The sequence below is a fragment of the Dendronephthya gigantea genome, unplaced genomic scaffold, assembly GCF_004324835.1.
Source record: "Dendronephthya gigantea isolate DGI-Jeju-01 unplaced genomic scaffold, DenGig_1.0 000112F, whole genome shotgun sequence".
In the NCBI taxonomy this organism is placed as follows: Eukaryota; Metazoa; Cnidaria; class Anthozoa; order Malacalcyonacea; family Nephtheidae; genus Dendronephthya; species Dendronephthya gigantea.
Window position 1 is genome coordinate 687,188 of NW_021163122.1, and position 27,007 is coordinate 714,194.

Genomic DNA, 27,007 nt, shown 5'->3' on the forward strand with positions numbered 1-27,007 from the left:
CTCTCCCTTATGGGGAAACTGCTGTGGAGCTTTAAAAGACAAGCTTCAAAAGTGTCAAAATCGCGCGGCTAGGATAATTGCCGGGGCAAACTATGAAGTCAATTCGGCTGACGTTCTCGCATCTCTTGGGTGGTTAACTTTAGAGGAAAGACGTATACGTAATCAATCTATATTAATGTACAGAATATTAAATAATTTGAGCCCGCCGAACCTGAAAAATTCATTCACAAGGATTAGCACATTGCAAGGTAATTATAATCTAAGAAATACATTAACTGATCTAGCTCTTCCTCTTCCGAAAAGGGATTTCCTTAAAAAAAGTTTCAAATATAGTGGCGCGAAACTTTGGAATAGCCTTTCTCTGGAAGCAAAATTAGCAGAATCAGAATACGTTTTCAAACGAATTATCAATTAAATAGGGTCACACCAATATAATAAGTAAAAATTTAATGTACATATTTTCTACTAACTTTGTACCTTCTCTCTTCTTTCATGTTTCGTCTGTAAATAGTTATTTTTTACTTTCCTTTTGCATGTATATCGACGCCCCTCATGGAAACCAGCAAATGTTGATGAGGCTAGCGTCGATCAAGTTGTTTTTTTTAAATAAAGGTTACATACATACATACATACATACCAATGTTTTTTTAAACAGGGTTTTTTTCCTGGCGGGCCAAAGTTCTTACCGGGAGGAAGGGGCAACATAGGAGATAGGGGCCTTGCCCTCCATACGGACAATATGTTAAAAGAAACCTGGATTGCTATACTGAATTAAAGAAAGTTTACCAAATTATTACAATATAATTTTCAATGCTAGCGTCAAGTGAATCTCCAACGGTAGTACTAGTACCATCATGTAGCACTTGCACTTCAAAGAGTAGTCATACAGGTGATTATTTTGTTACTGCTTCTGCTTATACACTGTTAAACCAATGTTTCATTACATATAATTACATACCCCTCAATCTTGCTACGTGCACATTTCATTATTTTCATATGCTTGTTTCCTTTGTTTAAAAACACTAGTTATACTGCAAGAAATATATATATAGCTATGATAGGACGGTGAAAAGTAGCATATCCAGCCGACGACTTGCCCCGCTATGCTAATAATAAAACAATAAATTTCTAAATAAATGAATAATTGACCATGAATTTTGGAGCTATAGGCGAGTGTGAGAATGCGCGAATGTTTTCAAATAAAAAATCCCAGTTCGAATGAAGGCTGTAGCTAAGTTAAATGTTTATCATAATATTCTTGTAAGTTTGCGTGCATGCATGGTGACATCAATAAGTAAATTAGTTTGTAAGTATATAATATAACAGCATAATACGTGAAATTTGACTCAATATATATTATATTTGCCCCTCCAACAAGTGGGAATTTCGTGAACTAATGGACACAATAATTTGTTTAATTTTCAGGTAAAGCCAATCAGAATGCCGAAATATTTAATACTTCATGTAAAATGGTACAGATGTAGAATTTTACCGGAAGTAGCCAAAATTTGGCCATTCTGATTGGGTTACTAAAAATGTAAACCAATTGGCTGATTGGTTTAATTCAAATTCCTACCTTGCTTCCCCTCCATAATCTTCCGTTGCAACAAAATTGTATGCATGACTAAATTTAATTCAATTTTATTCATTCGCTAACATGCAGCAAATCGGGGCGAGGAGTAGATCATGCACATACTATAATCAAGGTGAAAACTTTGATAACCTTAAACCATTTAAAAATAAAATGAATAGGATTTCTATTAACAAGGACACACTAGGAAGTCGACCATCCAGCAGGAACGAGTACTATAACCATTAACTGTTGGAAATATATATGTTAATTGTTTTAGGCGAGGGCATGCATATAGCATCTACTGCACAAAATAAAAATATACCGCCAAAGGGGTGCAAATACTAAACTTTTTAGAAATTGAAACAGAGGCTTCTCGCTAATTTTTCAAATCATCATCCGTCTTAGCTACGTAGCTTATAACGAAGAACGTTCCGAGTTTCTATATATATACTCAATATTATGTATAACCACCAAATAAAAACAGCACTTTATGAAAAATTAATTAAAGATTTTCAATACATTAATTCCATGACGAAATGCAAATTTTATGCAAATTTTTAAATCACCATGCACCATAAAATATAGCTACTTAGACACATAAAAGAGATTGTCCCGCACAAACACCCCAATCATTCACATGTTTATCATATTTAACTAGAAAAACAAACGAAATTAACGAATCATTATTTGGATATATAGAATGATCTCTCTTGATTAAACACATAGAAAAAAGCCATACAGTTGAGATAAATGTAGTTTTGTTGGCCTGTATATTCATTCACTGCTGGTCTTGGTACCCTGACCTACAAATGGAAATTAAGGAGAAAAAGTTCATTTTAGGTTGGAACATTTTAATCGTAGCTATGTACCTACATGTGCATCATGACATCATATTCTCCAACAAAACACGAAATTTGACAGAGTGTTTGAAGCATTGACCTTTTTCTTTTCTTCTATTTTTTAGTAATTTAAGCCTTAATCAAATTAATAATAATTGGTATAACTTTCTCTGAGAAAAAGGGTTATTGTTGGCCAGACGGTCAGACATTTTTTGTTGTCACATGTACGATATAGATAGGACATGCGAAAACACCGGTATAAAACAATACAACAAAAAATACAGACACAGTGTTGAAAATCAAACATATATATAAATAATAATTTATATAAAATTTTGCTTTTGGATAACGAAAGGGGTTAGTATGCTTATAAGAAATATTTCATTTACCATCTCGTGCTATTTCTTCATTTACAATGATAGGGTCATCAAAATTTTCGTCTTCGGTTGTCAAAGGTAGAGCAGGAGTCACTTGGGCTAAAACGATTTTTTTTTTCAGAAAGTTGTTTCGATAAAACGACATAAACAGTTATAGTTTAATAGAAAAAATAAAATTGCAAAGAAATTGCTAACGGAACTAAAAATTGCCCAACTTATGACTGATTTTAGAAAAAGTTACCCAAATTTTGTTAGAATTTGGAAAAAAACTGGCAAAACTGTTCTTCTGTAACCGTTTAAAGTGATTCTGAAATTATAATGTTACATGTGGAATATCGTGACATATATAGCTTGAATAATTTAAACTTATACTTTTGAATATTAATTTGGCTTCGGCAACTTCCTGGATTTTTTTCAGATTATTAATGTTTTTAAATTTATTTGCCTTTTACTACATGCTTACCTTTAATAATGAGAACATTCAATGAAGAATGTTTCGTCATTGGTTGAAGTCGAACAATTGATCGTCCATTAATCTCGACAGTTAGACTTGTTCTAGCATCGACCGCACTTACGATCATTGGTACTTCTTCCTTGCTTTTCCTACTTATTACCACTGTATTTGTTGCGTTGAGATAAAAATTTTCCAGCCCACTGGACATATTTGTCGTAACAAGTACAGTACCATGATAATTATTTACCACCAGGAATAGAAAATGAAATTTACCTTCGTCTGCAAAGGTGGGAAAGTAATTTGCGGTGACTTCGAATTGTCATTGATATGTTTGATTGAATAAACGAACGTTCAAAGCAGGGTCATAGCTAGAAGCTTACAATTGCATGAATGGCGAATATTCGTATATTTATGGTAAAGCAAACATAAAAACAATCCCATCAAAATAAAGCCTTTTTTTTAAATACCCGTCCACTACGAATGTTATAAAAATTAAACGACAACATCCTTCAACTCAACTCAAACTTGATTCAAAGCTCTTAAGCTGCATTTATGTATCATTATTAACGCGCTCATCGGTAAGTTGATATCACGTATAGTATGTAGCCGGTGAAAGTGAAAATATTTAATTGATCATCTTGTTTTCTTACCTTCCATTACGTTGAGAGGGTCATTGAAATTTTCAAGTTCATTTGTCGACGGCACAACAGGACTTGTTTTCGCTGAAAGAGGATTAGTGCAAGCTGCATTAGCTCGGGGCTGTATATAAAATTTCTCATAACATATCACAAAACATCACACACTCAAAGCAGCACTGCACTGCTCACCTTGGATAGTCAGAACTCTCAGTGATACGCGTTCCTTAGATGTAGATTGCAGACAAATAATTGATTGCCCATTGATGTCGACCGTTTGGTTTGTACTAGCATCGACTGCACTTAAAATCAACGACCTTTCTGTTTTCCATTTCTTACTTTTCACAACTCTATTCGTTGGTTTTAAATTAAACTTTGCAAACTTGCCCGATACGTTTGCCGTGACAAGTACATCACCATGATAGTTATTCACCAGTATAAATACGAGGAAGAATTTATTTTCGTCTATAATTGCGGAAAAGAAAATGTGATCTTTTGCAGTGGTTTAGGAAGTTATTATCGGTCCTATGGCTGTTTATTTAGGGCAAAAAATAGATTTTGAGGATCTTTAGAATTCCGCATATGTGATCCGTGCAAGACATAACCACTGACCTCAGACGTGGTTCAAATTGGTCCAAAAATGCTTTGGTAAAAATTAGATTTTTAATCTACCTTCACACTGTTTTTGATCGTAAGCACCATTGTTGGCAGTTTGAAAACCTCCAGGGCACTTGCTGCAAGATATTTGACCAGGAATTGATTGATAAAACCCTCGCGGGCAGGTAATGCATATTGCAATGCCATTTTCCATTGTGCCATAAGATCCTGGTGGACAATGGGCTAAAAATTAATAAATAATTATGAACAAATATTTATTATTGAAATAACACACAATTACTTTGAACTTTGAACAAAATTTTTCCTTAACCAACATGCAGCAGAAAGTCATTTCTATATGCGAGTGAAAATAATGTGCTGTTACTATACCATACCGCATTTATAGACATCTTCAATGAAAACCTGGCCTTGAGGACACATAAAAGATATCTTTGTAATCCCTAAAGAATTTTTTGGTGCGGAAAAATTATAGTTATCTGACGAGAATTTAATTTTGTCGCCATTGGTGTCGTTTCCCAACCCTCCAATAACCTCTTTAAGCCTGGAAGTTGACCTGATCATTTCATTGATCTGTTGCGATGGTGGACTATTGAATATGCTCGAGGTCACATTCTCCCCAATTACGCTGAATGTCCAATCACATGTCTCTGTGCGGCCAAACCTCTGTGTGACATCTTGCGGAATTTGTTTGCAAATAGCTGGATTGAGCTCCTTAATTAGTTTCTCCGACGATTGCGTGTCGTTATCTGCGGTTACTAAACGAGAAGCTAGGATTTTAGCCAGTACATTTTTATAAAAAACTGGTTTCTTTTCATGAGACTGAGATATAACTGTCAACGTTAGCTTGGCAACTGGCACCGGAAGACTGTACTTTAACACCTTGACAAAACTCTTTCTTGAAATAGAGTTGCCAAATCGATTTGAAACGTTGCAAAAGTACCATCCTTCCTGATAAGATTTTACTGGAGCAAGACTAAGATGAGAAAATATTTCATTTGTCAGTGGCACGAAAGGACCAGAATCGAATGAATTGAACCACCATTGATAAGAGATGTTGCTCGTATCCTTTTTTACTTCACAAAAAAGTGTGGCATATTCGGATAGAATAGCATTGAGACGACGAGGAGGATGACGAACAATTAACGGTGGAGTACCAATAACAACTACCGCAGGAATTGAAGATGCGATCGCCACGTGATTCGAAACATCACAAGAATAGTTCCCAGAATGCAATGGACTCACATCGTTTATTCGTAAAATACTTTTTGATTGATTGTTCAAAATTTTACCGTTGAACTTCCATTGGTAAACGAGGGAATCTCCAGTTGCATTGCACGTTAAAAGAAGTGTGTTATTAATACCCAGCTCAATGAATGGCCTAGGATGTTCTGTGATATTTGGAGCTTGTGCACACACGTTTTCTACACCAGTTATGTTTTCCAAGGATTGCAAAATGTTCCATGATGTAGTTACCGCATCACTGACTGATACGTCCGATTGTCTTGTTAAATTGACGAACATTTCCTCGATATATTTTATTTTTTCCGTTAGACTGTCTGACCTAAGTACGTTTGCCTCGAAAACAATTTCCAATAAGCTATCAATGGTATACTTCAGACAGTCGTCAAAACCACTGCACTCGTCAGAGAATTTCAAAAAAATACTTTCCATGGTCGCTAGCCAGTTTCTGTAGAGCAATTTCGAACTTAAATGGACAACATCAAACTCGTTCTTGAGAGCTTGGACTTCAAAATGCTTTGCCTCCAAAAGTTCTTGGTCATTTGCAAGCAAATTTAAATAGGCATCGTAATTAACAACGATGCCTATATCCAACGCCTTAGTTTTATTGATCCTGAACTGTTCAAAAATTGTGCTTTTGTTTGAAGTTAAAGATTTTTTTCTTTGTGTCTCCTCTTTAAGAAGATCTTGATTCTCAGAAGACAAATTATAAAGGGACATCGCGGCTTCGTACAAAGTTTGCTTGTGTTTACGAAACTCCGAACATAATCGATGGAAAGTTTGTAAGGTGTAGAATTTTGAGTCATCCGTTGATACATTTTTGCTTTCTGCTGAGCGTTTCCATCGCGAAATACGAGATACATCTCCCACATACTCAACAAGAATCTCTTTCGCAATGCTTCGTAAAGAACGGTTTAGATTGGTGAAATCCAGCACAGTCGAGACTTGTTTGTGTTGAGTGCCATTTAACGCTGTTGTGATATTTATCGGAATTAATGTAGCATTGTGCTTTGAGGACACTTTAACTTTGAACTTGATACCTTTAATCTCAAATCGCGGTTTGCCTTCTCCGTTCAAAATATGTCCTAAAAACATAGGCTTAGCTAAAATTTTCCATTTTCGTTTTTGATTTTCCACCGTGACATTGAAGGCTTTCTCTAGGCTACGCTCGGCATCCTGGTATGCATTTAAAGACTGTGAAGATGAACGGACTTTGTTGTCCATAATTTCTCTCTTCATTTTCCAATAAGATACATTTTGGCTTGCATTGTCTAAATTTTCAAGTAATTTGGCGGCATTTGCTTTGAACTTTGAAATCTGTTCCAGAGCTTTTCTTCTTGCCGTTTTACAAAGAGTCTTTTCAGTCAGGCAACTCACATTGACAACAAACGACGCACAAGAAACAGTGGAGCAACATAATTTTTGTATGGTTTCCTTGACGTCACGTTCCTCGCAAGGCAAATCGCAAGTGTATGGATGGTCAATATACTGGTACTCGAACCTTTCCTTGGTGCACTTTTCTTTTCTGAATCCACATTTCCAGTGACCCTGACTTTTGCCTATTAATGACATGGCACCTGTAACGGCGCCGATCACTTTTCCCGCAACATTTGCTACTTTACCAAATCCTGCTGGTAAGCCCTTGAGCATATCCTTAAATGATGAAATCGCATCTTCTTTCAAGGACGATAGCTGCGTTTCCAATTGTGAACGTATGTTATTTTCAAATGAGGATATACGATCGTTAACAATATCGTATGCCTCCTGTCTCAGACCTAGGACCCGACGTTCGAGAGCTCTAAAGGACGATATCCGTCGTTCGATATCACCTCTAACGTGTGATAAGGACGGTAACAGTCGTTTTAAACCTAAAATATCCTTTTTAAATTGTAAAATATCCGGTCGGTTGATACCACTTCTCAGTTGTGAGAAGGACGGTAACTGTCGTTTTAAATCTAAAATATCCCTTTTTAACTCTAAAATATCCTGTCGTTCAATACCATCTTTCAGGTGTGATAAGGACGGTAGCTGTCGTTTTAAATCTAAAATATCCTTTTTTAAATCTAAAATATCCTGTCGTTCAATACAACCTTTCAGGTGTGATAAGGACGTTAACTGTCGTTTTAAATCTAAAATATCCTTTTTTAAATCAACAATATCCTGTTGTTCGATGCCACCTTTCAGATGTGAGAGGGACGGTAACTGTCGCTTTAAATCTAAAAGATCCCGTCGCTCGATGCAACTTTTCAGGTGTGATAAGGACGGTAACTGTCGTTTTAAATTTAAAATATCCTTTTTAAAACCTAAAATATCGTGTCGTTCGAAATCACCTTTCAGGTGTGACAAGGACGGTAACTGTCGTTTTAAATTTAAAATTTGCTTTTTTAGATCTAAAATATCCTGTCGTTCGATACCACCTTTCAGTTGTGGTAAGGACGGTAACTGTCGTTTTAAATCTAAAATATGCTTTTTTAAATTTAAAATATCCTGTCGTACAATACCACCTTTCAGGTGTGATAAGGACAGTAACTGTCGTTTTAAATTTAAAATATCCTTTTTTAATGAGAATACTTGTTTGTTGACAAGTCCAAGCATGATTTTTTTGAAAGGTGAGATGGTTTGTCGCAAAAGTGATAATACTTGGTTTTCAAAAGATGACAAAAGGTTTTTTACTGGACCAGGCAACGGTATTCCCCTTTTTCTTCGCGGTAGTAGCCGTCCTCTTGCTTTGGTTCGTTTCCTTAGTTGCTCTACTTCATTTAAAACAGGTGTTATGATATCATCGCGAAAAACAGACATCTGATTGTCAACAAGTGCTCTTACTCCGTTTTTAAAAGAAACTATATCCTTTTGAACCGAAAATATTACACTTGTTTTGAGAAATTTTATTTTCTGCATGGAATTTGATATATAGTTTTTCAGTAAAGCGGAGTCTCCCAATATTGATAATATATTTCGATCGCCTTTCAGAACTTTCGTACCCGCTTTAACTAAATCAGTTACAAGTTCTGATGCACCAAAGACAGGTAAAAATTTGGTGCCTGCTTCTAAGATTTTCATAAAGTCCGGTTCCCCTTTTTTGACACTAATTGCAAATTGTTGAACTTTTCTTCCGATAGCGAAAGAGACTGAAGGGGGAATTCCTGCAAACAATCCTCCAATTCCAATTCCAAGACCTAAAAGATCTCCAACAAGACTATGTACTGTATGAATCCTTTTGCAATGCTCGTTCACGCAAATTGAGACCTGACTTAATGGAGGTATTCGTTTCTGATCTGTCTGATGACACGTTGCAGGACACATCCCCGTCTTTTTTGCGGTTACATATTCCCAACAGGTTTCACACATTCTTCCTTCCTGACATATTTTGGGACACTGTTTTAACTTGCACAGCTCGTCTAAATCTTGAATTTCGTTGGAATAGTCCTCGGCTAATCGTAGAAGGTTATCTAAATGTTTCTTGGCCAGCCCCAAATTGTCATCTGCTCTTCCATGCTCTCTTAATATTTTTTTCATCTTCGTTACGGACTTTTCCCGCAGGATCTTAACATCTCTAAGACGAGATTTTGCTCGTTCTCTAGTTTTCAAAGAAAGATCAAGTCTGGTTTGTAGTTTTCTCAAAACATCTGTACTATATCTTTTAAACTCTTTTTCTAAAAGACTGTTGATGTCATCACTTCTTCCGGTTGTTTCAAACTCTCCCGCTGCTGTATACCGTTGATCTTTCCAGTCCGTCAAGTCCGACTGAAATGTGGCAGACGCATCAAACAGCCCGTGAATCTTGCCACTGGCATAAAATATAAGTCCATCTTGAGTGATATTAACGTTTACATGGTTTTGAAAACCAAGGATATTAACCATGGCCGTAAAAGATCCCCGAGAAGCCGTAGTTTTCTCTTGCGCGATTTGTAATCTCACGACTGAGTCAGGTTGAATTGCAAATATGCCAAGTTCTCTTTGATTGCCATCCATTTCCAAATAACTCCCACTTAATTCAGCTGCAGTAGCCAATCGGTGACTTTTTTCGTTGTCAGGGGAACATCGTGGATTTTTAATCGACAACTTTATATCCAAATTGTCAAACCGCAGGGCAGCGAACTTAAGATTTCCATGAAAATTAATAAATATGCCATCACTTGTTTCTCGATAGCGCGAGCCGTTACTTTCCTTTTCCGTATATAAGATTGTACTAAGGAAACACGACACGTCCTTAGTGTGATCAAGTTCAACAAAATTGCTTAGTTCTGTTTGAGCGAAAGGATTTTCTTCTATGGCCTGTGAAAAAAGTATTCCGTCACGATTTTTCTTTATTTTCCGGGAACAATTATCTTGACTCCGTCCTGGAATGATCATTGAATATGATTACATAAATATATAGCCATATCCGCATTGGAACAGTCTTATAACTAGAAATACATGCATGCAGCAACCCCTCGCCATTTTAAACGAAGCAAAATATTTCGTGCGCTACCCAGACCTAACTTTCTACGCTAATATTATGAAATAACTCGTGCAAATTTTTCGGAAACAAAGACAGTCGTAAAGGTGAACAGAAATCACCTGTTTGCCTGCTGCATTACGTTGCAGTTTAAGTGAGTGTTAAACTTTTCTATAGCTAAACCTTCAAAATATCAAAACAGCACAAATAATTATAACAACCATACAAGCACTAAACGTCGAATGTTGTTTTTCGATTACTAATTTTGTTCAATGATTTTAGCAACTATATAAGCTGCAAAGTGATTTATCAACTCAGTTTTTATCATCAGTGTTTTATCAAAACTCTGAAGTACACTTTTGAGAACTCTTTTTAAAGTTTAAGCGATGATGTAAAGCCTTAAACGGTCGGTTAGCCCCTTGTAAAACGACATACCAAGCTCGTACTTGTCAAAATGACAACCTACCACTAGACACCTACCACTTCAAAGATTATAAACTACGAGTCGTTCCTATTTCACCAACTGTTTCTGTGCTGTGAAGATCTTTAAATCTTTTATTATTGTTATAATATTTGACTCCATGATTTCATTTTATATTTTTAAAAAATAGTTTGCAAAATGACGGTTAAAATGCTGACGCTCTCATGCATGCTCTCTTTTTGTCTTAGCCAATCAGCAAGTCGTAGACGACCGTTCTTTCTTCGTTCAAATTTCGCGCATGCGCACAACTACCATGACCATTGAACGTCCATGACATTTGGGCAACTTTGGATTCGCCTATGTTCTGTCAGAATACCCGGGTGTAATTCCTAATCTCCGGGTGGGATTAGTACCCTCGCACGGCGCTTCGCGCCGGCTCGGGGACAAATGAAACGAAATGACAAATGGAGAAACAGTCTAAAGGTCGCATGTTCAGGTGCGCCGCACGTGATTAATAATAATACACGCGTAAAAACGCACAAGTTGTAACAAGTCTCCGGTAGAGTTGTTACAAGTCTGTTCACATGTTTGCAACAAGATTTATTCGCACTGCTTGCTCCAATTTGTTGTAACAAGTTTGAAACAAGCTGTTAACAACTTGTAGCAAGGCCAATGAGGGCGATGGCATTATCAGACTTGTTACAAGATTTTTCTGACAAGTCCTATCAAATATGATACAACAATATTGCTACGAACTTAACAGCAAAGGATTGTATAGCATTTTCCCCTGTAATTTGATTGGATGGTTACACTGTCACTGACATGCTAAATCTGATTGGTTATTGTGGTGAAGACCTTTAATCTTATTGGCTTAAGCTTATTGACCTTTAATCTTATTGGCTTAATGATGTGATTAATGCTCAAAAATAGTGCGATTTCGGAATTAATCACACTATTCTTATCCAATCAGATTGCAGGAAACACCATTGATTTCAAATTGAAATAAAATAAAAGTTTCGAATTTCCCATGCGAATATTGCATTATCTCCCTTTGCAGGGGTCGCACGGGTGAAAATTTTGTCACTATCGCGTGATTCGCTCTCGACTAATGAACAGTTACGAACACGAAACTTTGACAGGTGGTATATAATAATAAAATTTGGGACACCTGCATATAGACAGAATGTATCTATAAATAAATCTCGCGTGAGTTCCTTCAATTTAGATATTCTTCGGGACTTGTTGGTTTACACCAAACAGTCTGATAACTCGGTTTCGTTAATCTGCAGTATGTGTGAATAATGTACTAAGCCTCGCAGAAATACATGACATTGCTAAGAGCTGTACAATCTTTGAACAAATGCTCTTAGAGAATGCGGGGTTTTTTTCATCTTATACGGTACTCGGTACGTATTTTCAGAGTGTATAGGCTGTGTAGCTGAGGTTGATCATACGATAAAATGACATACCTACGCTACGTATACGTACAAGTGATAAATCAAAACAAAGCATAAAAAATAAGATGTGTTGTCAAAAATATCTACCTCCGAAGGTTGCATAGCTCCTGGCTTGCGGCATATTAATTGATAATCTTGTAATCTTTCCTTGCACTTTGTATTCCGTGGTCAGTTTTATGTCACCATACAGCTCAACGACCCATTTTTCTTCTAACGGGAGATCCATGATCTGCGAAAGTAATTTATTATATTAAATGAATAAAATATAATTGCCCAAAATGATATATAATTGCTCTAAATGCCCAAGTATGTTTCCGAAAAAGAATATTTCGTAATACGTACGTCTCTGCTCGTTGTAGACGAGCTCGTAAGGCTCTAGCTTTATTTACAACGCATTTTAGAAGCTTAAAAAGGACATGTAAATGTGTTCCAAAACGCGATATAAAGTTTATCAATTTAGCAGAGTGATTTTTGAAAGAAGGCCATTATTTTGTTTTAGCTGTTGCCGTGATACAACACTGTTGCTATGATACAATGCAAAACTTCAACATTAATTAAATATTTAACGATATTTTATAGGTATTCGAAATAATTCGCGTCACCAGCATGGATACGTGGGTCATTTTTAATATTATTGCCAACTATAATTTTTGTGTTTGTTTATAATCGCGGACTGTATGAGTTTGCATCTGTAAACAAACCGCCATGTAGTGCGTCCCGAACAGTGAGCTCCACATATATCTGGAGTAAGAACTTTGGGTGCAAAAAGTGAAGCCAAAGATGACGGAAATTGAAGCGCTATAGTACGTCAGTTTCAGTCTCCTAACTCGCGCGGCCAAATATTTCTCATTGTTTTTGACCGGGAGTGACGGTTCTCGAAACCCTCAGATCTTCGTGTTTTTCAACATTTTGAGAGCACAAGAATGGAAAAAATTTATTCATTTTACTGAGAATCTATTTCTCTGCAACTATCCGATGTGGGTGCCGCATTTTCCGACTGTACGTGTGAGTGAATATGCATTTTTCGCCATAAATTCAATTACGCATTTTAGATTTGTTTAATTTTGAGCTATTTTCATATATTTTCACCTTATGTTTTGTGTTTCTTGTTTCGTTTTTGGTTTTGAAACGCTTTAACACTAGTTTTCCTTTATTTTTTGGGCAGCTATCCTGGTATAGGGCTCTTTTTAAAGTCATATATTTATATTATTTCAAACTCGTACGTTTTTCAGCATAATTTTCTTTCCTATTAATTTTTACATGAATGAAAGCCTTATATAGATAAATTAAACTGAGAAAAGTTTTATTTATGTTTTTTTGGGAAGCATATTCTGTGAGTAAATGTTGTAATTTGCAAAAAGCCGAAAACATCAACAATCCGTCACTCCTTAGCTTTCCGTGTAAGATATCGCTTATTTCCTTGTTACTTTAATTGAAATATAAAAATATTTCAATACAAAGCATTTGTATTACACCTTTTATTGAAATTCCCCTCATTTTTTACTCAAAAATAGGAAAATATAAAGTTAAAAAATACGAATTTAGTTGACCGCGCACATAGGAGGGCTGAAACTGACGTACTATAGCGCCTCAATATCCGCCATCCTTGGCTTCACTTTTTGGCCTCAAGGAAGTCTTAAAAGTTCTTACTCCAGATATATGTGGAGCTCACTGGTCCCGAATTGAGCAACACTGATCTGCATGATAAACTGAAACTGATCATTAACCGCAGAAGATCACACATCTCATCGTATTTCTCGCCATGATTTCTCCCATGTAATTTTGTTGCAATAAGTTTACGTCCATCGGGTAAAAGAGAACTCGCCTATATTTAAATCCAGTGAAATAGGTTGACCTTTTTTTATTAGTTTTCACGGTAAAAATAACCCATAAATATTCGTTTCAACCACCTGAAATAATAGTTTGACCTATAAAATTTTCAAGTGTACATGCACAAAAAAAAATATTTCTCTCACCTTGTTCAAGTTGTCAACGTAAAGTACTACAGTTCCTCGAAAATCCACACGAGAATTTACGAAACTTGATACGGCTACATTCTTACTAAACTTCGCAACCATAGTCAAGCTATTTTTTGACGTGGATTTCTCAACCTGCAGAGAGAATATCTTAAAACTCCAACCAACATCACGTAATCGCTTCATTACTGAGAGTTGGTTGATCACATCGAAATTGTCTGGCGACGGTTGCAATATGACATTGTTTGGAGGTGTGCCACAGAGTTCTATGGCCAAAGAAAAAGGAGCATTGCGGTTATTCAATCCAAAGGAAACACGATCACCGTTAACAATGAGGTCAATGTCCGGCGACAATAGTAATGAAAACAAAGTGTCATCAGACAACGGTTGTCCCCCGATAAATGCTTCTTCACGAAGACCTTTTCCAGTCAGGTAGAAGGCTTTGAGATCGGTCTCCACCAATGACGTTGAAGAATAATTTCCACGCAAACTGACATCAAGCCACTTCGGAAGACTGCGGCGAAAGACTTTCAAGAAGGACTTAGTTAGAATACGGTGTTTAATAAGTTCTTTTGAAGAATGTGGTGTTTTAACTACGCAGTCGTTAGCCAGACTTGATGGACTCGTTGGAATGAAACTGTAACCTGCCATTGAATGAGGTATGAGGTCGTTTCCATTGCCCAGACTCACTTTACCCTCAGTTGTTGCTGTAGGACCAAACATAAGCCAGTTTGAGGTGGAATACGCGGTAATTGTTACATTCGAAAGCGGACACTTGGCAAGCTCTAATTTGTGGCATCCAGATGGAAATTCCATGTTATCATATGCTGTGAAATTGTTCGGACCAGTTTCCTCGACAGTTTCCACAAAAAACGCGCTTGGCTGCGGAGTCTGGTACCCAGCAGCACTCGGGCCTGATAAATAGTATCGAACGTAGTGAAGACCAGAATGTCGGGCTGTCACTGTTAGTAACAGTTTCGTGGTAGCATTTCGCTGAAAAATTAAAAACTGAGGCTTGAACACGACCCCGACACTTTGAGGTGTGAGGATAACGTAATCCTCCGGCGGTGAAGCTTGAAACTCGACAGACTCAACTGGTACACCTGCGACTAATGTTGGATAATCAGGTATATCTACGACACCAACTTCGCATTTCATGCCATCGTATCCCGTATTGGAGCAATCACAAGAGAACTGGTGGGGTGTTGAAGTAGTACATACTCCTCCATGACGGCAAGGATTGGGCTCACAAACTTTAATTTCTAGATAATTACAGAACGTACATTGTCGCCCAAGTTATAAGAATGTCATTCACTAAATTCTCAACTATTAATTGGAGAAAGTAAGGGCAACATTTTTAGGGATAACTTTCAGGAAACATTTGAATGACGTATCCAGAAACCACTTCGTATCACTTACCGTTACATACTACTGGTTTATGCTCCCAAGTACCAATCACGGAACATTTTAATTTGACGGTTTCGTTTGTATAAAATCCTTCGTTGCAGCCTGCTACACATTCCGAGTTGAATCGAGTGTTGCACGGTGAATAAATGAATCCATTTTTTGGTACTGGAGGCACGGGGCAGTGGATCGCTAGGACAAAAAATATGGTTACGTCTCATTAAAGCGCTCATCTAAACTTCAGAGCTCGCATTCGCACAAGTCAGAAAGGAGGGGTTTAGTAACAGAAGGGAGGCAGCTGGCCTCCGTTTCCTTAATTTACAGCCCCACATCAAAGAATAAACAGGTAGAATAAAGTGGTCAAAGAAAAGCTAGTAACAACGAAGCAATTCTGGTCGAATACTCGTTTCATTAACTTCAGCCCAACTTCAAAGAAATCGAAATCTACGGCCGTTTCTTATTTTTCCAGCTCGAACAAAGTTCGGAATCTGCATTAGTGTACTTCTAGTAAAAAACTACCGTGATCGAATGCATATAGGAATAGCGAATGTAGTTAAATATCTTAACATTTGTAACAGCAAAGTTTGGGAATCCCTCATTTTTCAGTTTTATTTTAATCTCAATGGTTGAGTTCGATATAGTTAATCCCAAGCTAGGCATAATTTTGCAAACAAAGAAAATAATTATCGTTTATAAATTTTTTATATAGAATCGAAAAATATAAATATTAACCTTTGCATTTCATCTCTTTTCCACTCCAAAGTTTTGAGGCAGTACATCTCCGTGTATGTGAACCAATTTCTTTATAGCCAATAAAGCACGAAAATGAACAAGTGTCATCAGTTGTATAACCTGAGCAGGTCTTCTTACCATTCACTGGCGTGTAAATAGGTAGACAGGGCTTACCTGGTAAGCAAAGCAAGTTTTAACTTGTCTCGTGGATGCGCTTAACTAAATTATGATAAATATTGATGCCCGAAATGTTTACTGATTTTGTTACATTACCGGTACAGCTTTTTCCATCGCTGGACGATTGAAAACCAGCTCTGCATCGGCACTTGTACGATCCCAATGAATTCTCACAAGAATGTTGACAACCATGTTCATTGCCCTTGCATTCATCAATATCTTAATTTTGAACATGTCAAAAGAAGAGAAAAATTAACTAGTTTAAAAGGAAGACAATGCAGAGCAAATCAGTAATTATTGAACCACTGTTGAGGGAGGTTAAAACAATTATTCGCCCTAAGCTCGCTTTCCTCTCGGTTTATTTCCAGCGATATCTACCTCGCCTTCGGCGAAGATTTGTTAATCAAAATTAATGGACGGGAAACTTTTCATAACTTTTTGAAGTTACATTGGGCAATTCTTTCAATAACAAGCGCTCTGGCTTCGTGACTACATCGTAAAAAATATTCTTTAGCAAAACTTCGGGCCAATGAAACTGTTATCTCGCAGCTGATGTAGGAGGGTGGAGCTGGGAGTACGAGAATGTCATAGTTTTATAGCATATTCACAAATCATAAGCAAGAATTTATTTTCTGTGTTGTACGTACTTATTTTATTTATTACTTTATTATAATAAAATCTTTTATCATAATTTTTTACCATCACAGAATTTTTTATCCAAATTAAGGAGATATCCTGCCGTACAACTGCAACGAAAACCACCAATAGTGTTGGTGCATATTTGAGCGCATCCTGCCAATTTCTCAGAACATTCGTCAATATCTAAAGCAAAAAGCAGTGAGTACAGTATTAATATTTTATGTTACAAATCCACAGCAGTTGGAATCCTCGCCTTCCCTGCATGCAATCTGATTAGCTGTAGCAGCGAGCGGAATTTCAAGACACCTGAACACAGATTCTTGTATATAAGACCGAATATATATAGAAGTTTGTTTTGTTTTTATAAAAAAACAGTTTTGCAAACTTTTTATTTCTATCGTAAAAAGTATCACCTGGACCAATATTTACCAAGATGAGAGTACATTTCAGTCAAATAAGTGGAAAGTTTTGATCGTTAAGTAATTAGAGAGGAAGAGAGAGAGGGAAATGTATTTATTTACCCAAATTAAACTGGTATATCACTGGGTTCCAGTAACAGTTAGGCTACTTACCATTGCAGAGTTTGTAGTCATTCCTGTTAACTCGATACCCAGTATAACAAGAGCAGTTATATCCACCAGGGTAGTTAATACAGTTCTGTTCGCAGTCACTGCCTTCACATTCATTGATGTCTGCATAAGAAAATTATTACTCTTACAAGCAGTATTGACGAAACCTCTCTTTCCGAATGACAAACAGTTACCTGAATAAGCGAAGTCTACAAAAGTATTGGATAATTATTTAGTTTGAGTATTAGTCATGCGTTTTGCCGGTGACTGTGATTCATGTCCCCTGCGTGGCTGTGAGCTTTTGTTCAACGGATGATTATAACGTTTTTCTTCCTTATATTCACAATAATATTTGTATTACCTCGACATGTTCTTCTGTCACCATCAAGATAATATCCATGTGGACATGTACATAAATAAGTTCCAATTGTATTCTGACAACCAGCTTTGTAACCACAGTCGTTTCGATATGCAATGCATTCATTAATATCTGAATATATAAAAACAGAATCATCGAGTGAGTCGTATTTACTGTGAAAAGGAATTATTGGCATACCAATAAAGATTTATTGCTTCCTGAGCTTATCATATAACATAGGCGAATTAATATGGGGCACTTGGGTAATTTCCCCGTAATTTTCTGATCACATGAATGTAACGCGTGCAGGGCTATCTTTAAAAGGGGGAACGGGGAATGGGGGAATGGGGGGAACGGGGAATCGGGGAATATCGGGGAATATTGGGGAATATCGGGGAATATCGGGGAATGGGGGAATAACGGGGAATATCGGGGAATATCGGGGAATGGGGGAATAACGGGGAATATCGGGGAATATCGGGGAATATCGGGGAATAACGGGGAATAACGGGGAATAACGGGGAATATCGGGGAATATTAGATTCACACAGCAAATTTTTAACAATTAATCATCCCAATGTAAAAGTAGCATGGCGTGTTTAAAAAGAATAATGTTAGACTTTTTCGACCGCAGTCCAATAACACAACATATCAAAGTATCACAACCTACTAATAAATAATGCATTATCTGGTCATAAAATTAGGAAATATTTAGGACGGAGGACCTAAATATCGGGAAAAACTCGACGCAGACGGGAATTCAAATTCCCACTTACAACTTCGGTCCTTTTCGTTAATGGTACGGAAAAGCCTTGTTTTCATATATCCACATACTCAGCAGAATTTATTTTAGTACTAGTAGACGGATTTCCGTCTGAGACGAAAAACTTTATTACTTTATTTTTATTTCGCACGTTATTTTCGATCGGAGCATATTGAGAGACTTACTAATGAATTTGGTTTAGACGTTAATACCTGAACCGTGAAACCTTAAGAACTATATATCTTTTGAAAATGAATATAAGTATTTGTATCGACTATTGACATTGATTATTAGGTTTCATAACTTCGGTTGTGTTAATGCATGAAAAAAAGCAATTGTTATGTTATGTTACGTTATGTTCTTTCAACGTCATATGCAAAAAGTTTTAGGTACTGGTATTTAATGAAGTTCCACCATAGTTAGTGTCAAACGCAGAAACTTTAAAAGTTTCAATCGAAAATTATCCTTTTGAAACTTTTTATGACCGATTCTTCTCATTTTCCTAATTTTATGACCAGATAATGCATTATTTATTAGTAGGTTGTGATGCTTTGATATGTTGTGTTATTGGATTGCGGTCGAAAAAGTCTAACATTATTCTTTTTAAACGGCCATGCTACTTTTACATTGGGATGATTAATTGTTAAAAATTTGCTGGGTGAATATAATATTCCCCCATTCCCCGATATTCCCCGTTATTCCCCGTTATTCCCCCATTCCCCGATATTCCCCGTTGTTCCCCGATATTACCCGATATTCCCCGATATTCCCCGATATTCCCCGATATTCCCCGATATTCCCCGTTATTCCCCCATTCCCCGATATTCCCCAATATTCCCCGATATTCCCCGATATTCCCCCATTCCCCGTTCCCCCTTTTAAAGATAGCCCGCGTGCAGCAAAACGGATGGGAGCGGCGATACATATATGTAGCAGAATGCGCATATGCCTCATTCTGCTCTTCGCTTCATAGCGCAAAGTCGGCTCTGTTTTGAAGTAAAGTTTTTTATTATGTCATTCATTGCAAAATTAATAAACCGGCGCGTGCGTTATGCAATACGCACATTGCCATAATTATTCCAAGTGGTGTCTGCATGACTCGTTTATTGCCTAAAACTCATGCCCAGGAAACAGCTAGAGCTCATCGTGACAAGATAATGCTCAGATATAATGTTAATTAAAGGAAGCGATAAGTTCGTGTATATTTACCTTTACAAGTTCTTTGATCACTAGCCAGATAATAACCACTCCTACAGGTACATCTGTAACTGCCTTGAGTATTCTGGCAGCTTGCAGGATGTCTGCATCCATTGGTGTTGCTTGACCGGCACTCGTTAATATCTATGATATCAATGGTTAAGATTTTTTCAGCCATGCAAAAGCTGCATGTGTACCACGTCATTATGTACATAATCATTTCATCAAGTTTCCACACATCGTATGTATAAATACCGAAAAACTCACTTTAGTAGAATTTTTTATTTAAAATATCGAAGTTATTTGAAATTATTGAAATTATTGAATTTATTCGTCAATTTCGTTAAAATTATTTTGATTGGCATATATTTTTAAAGGTTAATCTGTTTAAAAAGGAATTGAAATTTTGGTAAAAATTGTAGTATTTAAAACTATTCGTAGCAGAATTATGATTATAGTTGAATTTGTTGTTCGAGAGTCGGCTTTATAATTGTACTTGATAAAGGATTTTACTTTACGACTTCAATCATTCAGCAGAAACGAGTATTATGGAATTTCACGGTTGAAAACATAGGTTTATTGCTTCAGGCGAGCGGATTTTGCATGCATGTATTTCTAATTATTTGTTAATTAATTATAGACGACGCGCATCGAAAATTTCGTACTCCTGCTCCTTTTCGACCATGCACGCATGTTTAAGAGCATTTACGTTCCTAATTATTCAGAAAGGCGTAAAGATATGATGTAAAGTCTCTACATATACCATTGCATGTTCTGCTGTCAGAGCCCAAGCGAAAACCGTTTGCACATGTGCATCTGTAACTCCCATCAGTGTTGACACAGCCAGGTTTATATCTACAACTGTTTTTCCAAGTTTGAGAACATTCGTTTATATCTATAAAGTTGTTGTTGTAATACATGATCACTCAAATTATATATATATATATTGGAGACAATACGTCTATATGCCTGCAACCATATAGGCATTATGAGTTCATCGTTAGTACTAGTAAAAGTCTACCTTTTAATGTAATTGCTTACAATGACTGTTTCTGATAGGCCAATGCAGCCAGTTGACCACTCAGGTTTTTCCCAAATTATGTAAATAGATTTTAGAACTCGTCCTAACACACTGTATAATTTGCATTCGTTAAAGTTAAAAAATATAATTATTATAAACGAAAAAAATGTTTATAGGTAAAGTGATTTGCCATATATATATATATATATATATATATATATATATATATATATATATATATATATATATATATATATATATATATATATATACATATATATATATATAGTATATAATATATATTATATTATATTATATTATATATATATATATATATATTTATTATATATATATATATATATATATATATATATATATATATATAACAACGGAGTTCAATATTTCACAAGGGAAATCTTATCCCTGTTTACACGGGCGTAGTAAGCATCCAGAGATTGTAGAGGACAACAGCTTCCAGGGGCAGGAATGCTAAAAATATGTATATAGGGACAGGATTGCCAAAGCGGCAAGGACGCTGCTAGTCTGATTTATATTTATGCCCCACAAAATGTCGTCACTGTTTAACAGGCACGTGCAAGTGGGCATACGTAGGAAACAAGGGCACCTTCGATTTTAAAATAGTATTCATAGCTCCATAAGCCTCTCCAAGAATTCATTTTTCATTGCAAAAAAGGCACTTTTGGTCCCTTGAAAAATTAGGCGGGGCACATGCTCCCGTATCCTACGTGCCCCTGCCTATTTATTACATCTATTATCTTGCCAATTATTTCAAAGTTCCATTGCAACAAGAATGTCACGAACATGTCAAGTTCGTCGATGTTAAGGCGGTTTTCCACTAGCGGAATTTTTCGACCAAACGAGAATTTTCGCTCGATTTTCTTTTCAATTGTGACCGGTGAAGGCAATCCGCTACGGTCGAATTCTCAAAAATTCCGCCTAGTGGAAAACCGGCTTATAATAGACTCTTCGAATAGCTTTTTCGTAGAGACAGAATCGAATCGAAAGACATACAAATGCTACATTACAACTTTGAAAATAAGTGGTTTATGACAGTTTCTTATAAAAAAGATTAAGATTTTATGTTTAAGCAAGGTTTTAATGCTGGATATTACCACTTCGACATCGTGAGCCTGTCCATCCCGAATAGCAAGAACACGTCCATGGACGATAACAATACCCATGACCATAACAGCCGTAGCAACTGGCTGGAGTACAAAAATGTCTTGAAATAAGATTTTTATCAGGGAAATGGCAAACATTTCCAAAAACAAGTAATTGTATTCTTAGCATGAAATTTTTCCTTGCAGGTATCAGCAAATATCTAAAAATTGCACCTTTACATGTAGGTGTTAACTTTACTCTACGTTGCAAGAATAATTAACTTCAGCATCTATATTTCTATACTTACGTATTGTGCAACTAGACCCACTTTGCCTCCAGCCATAACTGCATCTGTAAGTTTTCCTGATTCTTCTTACGTTTGTGTAAACTGTTTTCCATTGCTCTTTTCTCAGATTACTAAAGAAATTTATTAAAGAGAACAATCATCAATGCGTATAGTAACCCGTTTTCGCGTTACTCAAAACAGCCTCCTGGGCTTTTTTCGTAAAGGTCTGTGACAGTCAATGTTGAAATAAGTATCATTGAGCTTCTATTTTCGCACATCTGACTTGGAAAAAATACATACTGTGCATGTGAAACATAAGCGATTCGTCACTGCGGATCGCTTCCTGTGCATATAGTACCGCCCGCGAGTACTTCACGCCACTCGTTAGTAACGAGTAGCGAGTCTTCGAGTCACTCGTGATTATAACTGTTCGAATCACTCGTGAATGACGAGTGTGCGAGTCACTCGTGAATCACTTGGAAGTAACGAGTAGCGAGTGTGCGATTCACTCGCGAATAACGAGTATATAGCGAACAAGGTCGGAAGCCGGCCGGTCAAGCAATTTATCCAACCGAGGATTCTGCCGAAATTTTAACAGGGGCCTCCCGTGCTCAACAAACCCCTTGTCTTTCGAACATCAGTGTAATCGATTCGGCTGTAGCGGACGACATGCGGCACATGAACACGCTGACACCAGCTCTGCGAGAACTGATGACACTCCGCGTCGCAGAAAACACAAGTAGAGAGTTTGTTGATAGATTAAAACCAGTTACAATTAACGTTAATCTACTGGGGACAATGCTAACTAACCGCGAATGCTAACTAATTGCGAATTTGCTCGGGTTAAGGGCGGGTTTTAAAATTGGGTATACGGAGCCCCGTCACCCCTTCGTTTCATCTAATCTTAAAACGACCCTTATTTCGCGGAGAATAGTGGATAAAAAGTATTAAAAACACACAGTTGGCCTTTACTATCTTGAACTAGGCCCGAGCTGTTTTATAGCGAAACCCGATCCGAAGTTCAATCCGAAGTTGAACACGGGTTTTTATAAGGATTTAACCATGTGGGGAAGTCTCTCTTAAACACTGGGACGGCATTTGTCTCTTTTTTGAGCTCGGGCAGACCCCCTCGCCCTCACTTGAATTGTTTACACATGGAGCAGGTTTCATCGGTTTTGGTGGCTACTTAGCAGGAATATAGTTTCAGTGCCGGTGGCTACCTAGCCAAAATATCGCTAAGAAAACTGATATTTCGATTGGATGGCAAGAGCTTTACCCAATTTATCTTGCATGTTGTCTCTGGGGTGCCCAGTAGGCAACGAAACATAATGTGTTTTTCTGTGACAACGAGTCCGTTGTCCAAATTCTCAATCAGAAGAAGTCAAATGTCCGAACATAATGAATTTACTCCGACCGATTGTTCTTTGTACTTTGAAAAACAACTTTACATTTACGGCCATAGGCATGTACGCGGATTTGACGATGGCATTGATGACTCACTCTCTCGTTTTCAGATGGACCGCTTCAAACAATTAGCGCCACTGGCCTCTCCTCTGCCCTGCGTCATCCCAGTATCCATGATTCAAACTTAAAGGACCGTGTTTATGAACTTATTCAGCATTCATGGGCACCGTCAACTAAACAAACATACACCGCCGGCGTAAAACAATTCATTTCATTTTGCCTTGCAAAAGGTATCGTGACACTCTGTTCACCTTTACTGCCCGCGACTGAACTTAACCTGCTCTACTTCGTCGGCCATCTATCCAAATCTGTTTCATATTCAACTTTAAAACATATACTTAGTGTGTCTTACTTCCACGTAATTTTTCAAATCCCACAGACTCTTTAGACAAAGTGATGCTTTAGGCCGCCTTCACTCGGGCCTTTTTAGGTTTCCTGCGCTGTAGAGAATGCACGTGTAATTCTCCATTTGATCCCGAGTGCCACCTCTCCCGCAATTAAATTATTTTCTACTCGAATATCCTCCACGTGGAATATTATGATGTCTTGATCAAGCGCTCCAAAACCGAGCCTTTTCCTCGTGGCACCTCACCACGTGAAGTGCACTTCTACTGGTTATTCTGATTATGACCTGACCTAGAGACAGGTGATGGATGACTGAACAGGGGTCCGCCTGTTCCCGTGCTATCTCTAGAGGTTCACTTGTTTCTGTAGAAAAACCTATTAGAGTTTTTGCATGCCCTTATCGGTTTTGTGTGCCCTTACTCTCTCCGTATAAATAATGGTGGTCCCTAGATCATCATTAAACAACATGCAGAGAGCTCTGGCTCACACTCTCTCCATCTTAGAGGTCCTCCTGTTAATTCCTTTAGCGAAAACTTAAGCAAACCAACATGTGAAGGCAATAAATTATAGTATTATAAATTATAAATTATAGTTGGGATCAACCCCGCCTTAAATATATTGCAAAAAGAGAGAATAATATTATACTAAAAAAATTGTGTATGCATGCGGTGTGCGCATATATCTTCATACATGCCTATTTATATGTTTTGTACAATTCGCATTTTGTGTCGGCCTTTTTCGTCTATGGGGAATACATGCACTTTGTGTATTTGTGGGGTTTAAGTGCTCCCAATCTCCCAATGATCACCTTCAGGCCCATAGACTCAAATTACTGTAATGTATATATATTCAGTCGAATCGTAGAAACTGGCCAAGAGGATTATGACCTCGTGGTTCAGGTTGATGTTAGATGGGGTCGCGACCTTTCTAGCAGGGCGCTATTGGGGATTATCACCCCTATAGGGCATTCAGTCTCTCCTAGTGGGACTTATAGATCCTCCACAGGAGGAAAGCATAAGGCCCTAATGAGTCTTTTGGGATGTACAACAGTACAGTATGCTAATCCAGAGTACTTCACCCCCATGACCCATTCTCCCACACAAAGAATTTGCATCAGTTGTGTCTGATTTTAGCTCATAGTATGTATATCAAGAGACACCGCGGAAATTGGTATAGGCTTAGCCGCAATTCTCGATACTTAGACTTCAAACTTGGTGAGGAAAAAGATTTATAAATATTCAAGAAAATATGTCTTGCACAAAAGATTTGAAGCTTGCTCACGGTAAAAACGAATCGTCTGAATTAATAACCTTGTGTATACTTTAAGCCTCAAAATGGCCATTTCACAGCGGTCAGATGTGTATGATGAGCTGTCAAAAGATTGCAGAATGCGTATTCAGAAGAAAAATTGAACTTTTTTAAGATATTCAAAAGGTTTCTCTTTGATAGGGCGATACAGAAATGCACAATTGTGAACCAGCGATTAGATTTTCGGGTTGAAACGTCTTAAACACCAATTTCTGCGGTGTCATATCAAGAGCGATTGAATCATTAACATTTGTAAAATCGCTACTCGCTACTTCAACAAATTATGATTTTTGAGATCTGAAATACCTACAAATTTCAAAATTCCTTTTTTGTGGAATGCTTAAAAGTACAAATGAGAGTGAATTATTTGTGTCTTATTTGAAGGAAATATGAAAAAAAACTCTGAAAGAAGGTCATCTTGAAATTCCAGATATGAATTGAAACATACTTTGGGAAATTATTTTTCTTTTGTATTAATGTATTTTCTTAAACCGCTTGCTGTCAGCTGTTATATGAATTTTTAGGGGGTTTCTATACACCGCGTATCGCATAAGTGATATGACTTATAAAACAATACATGAATACACATCAACAAGTTAGTGGCAGAATTGGCCAATGAGAATTATGTGTTTTGAAGGCCATCACCAGGTTACTCTAACTAGTCAGTATTGTCCTATGAGCATCCTGAGCAATAAAGGTGGGTCCATTTTTCAAATTAAAGCTTTTTCATCCTACATTGCACAGTTGAGGGAGCCATATGAGGGAAGTTGAAGAAGTTCAGAGAAGGGCAAAGATGTCAGAAACTTTAGAAACCCCGGAATGGGCCAAAATCTCAATTTTCTTCAGCAGATAAATGTTTCACTTTGATAACAGTAAAGAAGGTAATCATATAATATTTGAAAAAACTAGCACTTCTTCAAGTAACTTTACAGATTATTCACTTTTAACCTGCTGGCCAATAAACTCTATATAACCACAGTTAATAGAATATAGCTACATGGTTTGGAGACCACATAAAAGTACAATAGAACTCATTATCTATGTCGGGGAACATTTATGCAAAAAGTTGTCCCTTATTCGTCACGTGTCTATTGTACTTTGAACAAATAAACCAATAGTAAGGTCTGAATTAACATGTTCTTCAAGTCACGGTTGAGGAGCTAAGCCAAGCCATTGCTATTGGTTAGTTGGACTAAAATACAATAGACATGTGACGGATAAGGAACCATTTTTTGCATAAACCTGGACAATAACATAGATAATGAGTTGTATTGTACTTCCATCTAGTCTCCAAACCATGTATATTCTAATAACTGTGATATAACTGAAACCGTAACTCCTGACAAACATCCCTATTCAGCTTGAAACCAAAATAGTTTTTCTGATTTTTGAGACGAAATACTTCACGCCAGACGGTGGGCTGTGTGTCAAATTGAAGCTATTGATTGTGGAAATTTAAAAAAACAACAATTACCAACCAGCAAAAAACCGGGAAATTTTCAAATATTTTTTAGATATATCCCTTTAAGATAAAGTATCGAAATTTCTACACGAAATATAACTTTTTAATAGCTTTAATTTCATATACGGCTCAA

The 27,007-nt window shown here is 36.9% G+C and overlaps 1 protein-coding gene across 1 annotated transcript; it reads right to left on the reverse strand.

The window, feature by feature from the left end:
• Nucleotides 1–2,107: 2,107 nt before the first annotated feature.
• On the reverse strand, nucleotides 2,108–20,071 carry LOC114535195. Its single transcript, XM_028556576.1, has 16 exons — nucleotides 19,879–20,071; nucleotides 17,910–18,038; nucleotides 17,552–17,671; nucleotides 17,040–17,162; nucleotides 16,437–16,559; nucleotides 16,164–16,337; nucleotides 15,447–15,623; nucleotides 14,028–15,289; nucleotides 12,139–12,280; nucleotides 4,871–10,075; nucleotides 4,551–4,718; nucleotides 4,071–4,343; nucleotides 3,894–3,965; nucleotides 3,253–3,522; nucleotides 2,802–2,888; nucleotides 2,108–2,376 (listed from the first exon to the last, which is right to left on the reverse strand). The coding sequence occupies exons 1-16, from the start codon at nucleotides 20,069–20,071 to the stop codon at nucleotides 2,348–2,350; spliced, it is 8,547 nt and encodes a 2,848-aa protein (XP_028412377.1). The 3' UTR covers nucleotides 2,108–2,347.
• Between the last annotated feature and the right edge of the window lie 6,936 nt (nucleotides 20,072–27,007).

Coding starts and splice junctions, on each gene's coding strand:
- LOC114535195 (XM_028556576.1), bottom strand. CDS start 20,071: ATGACGTGGTACACATGCAGCTTTTGCATGGCTGAAAAAATCTTAACC. Junction 16,560..17,039: donor GGATAAAAAATTCTGTGATG/GTAAAAAATTAT, acceptor TTCAAAATTAAG/ATATTGATGAATGCAAGGGC. Junction 4,344..4,550: donor CGATCAAAAACAGTGTGAAG/GTAGATTAAAAA, acceptor CCGCAATTATAG/ACGAAAATAAATTCTTCCTC.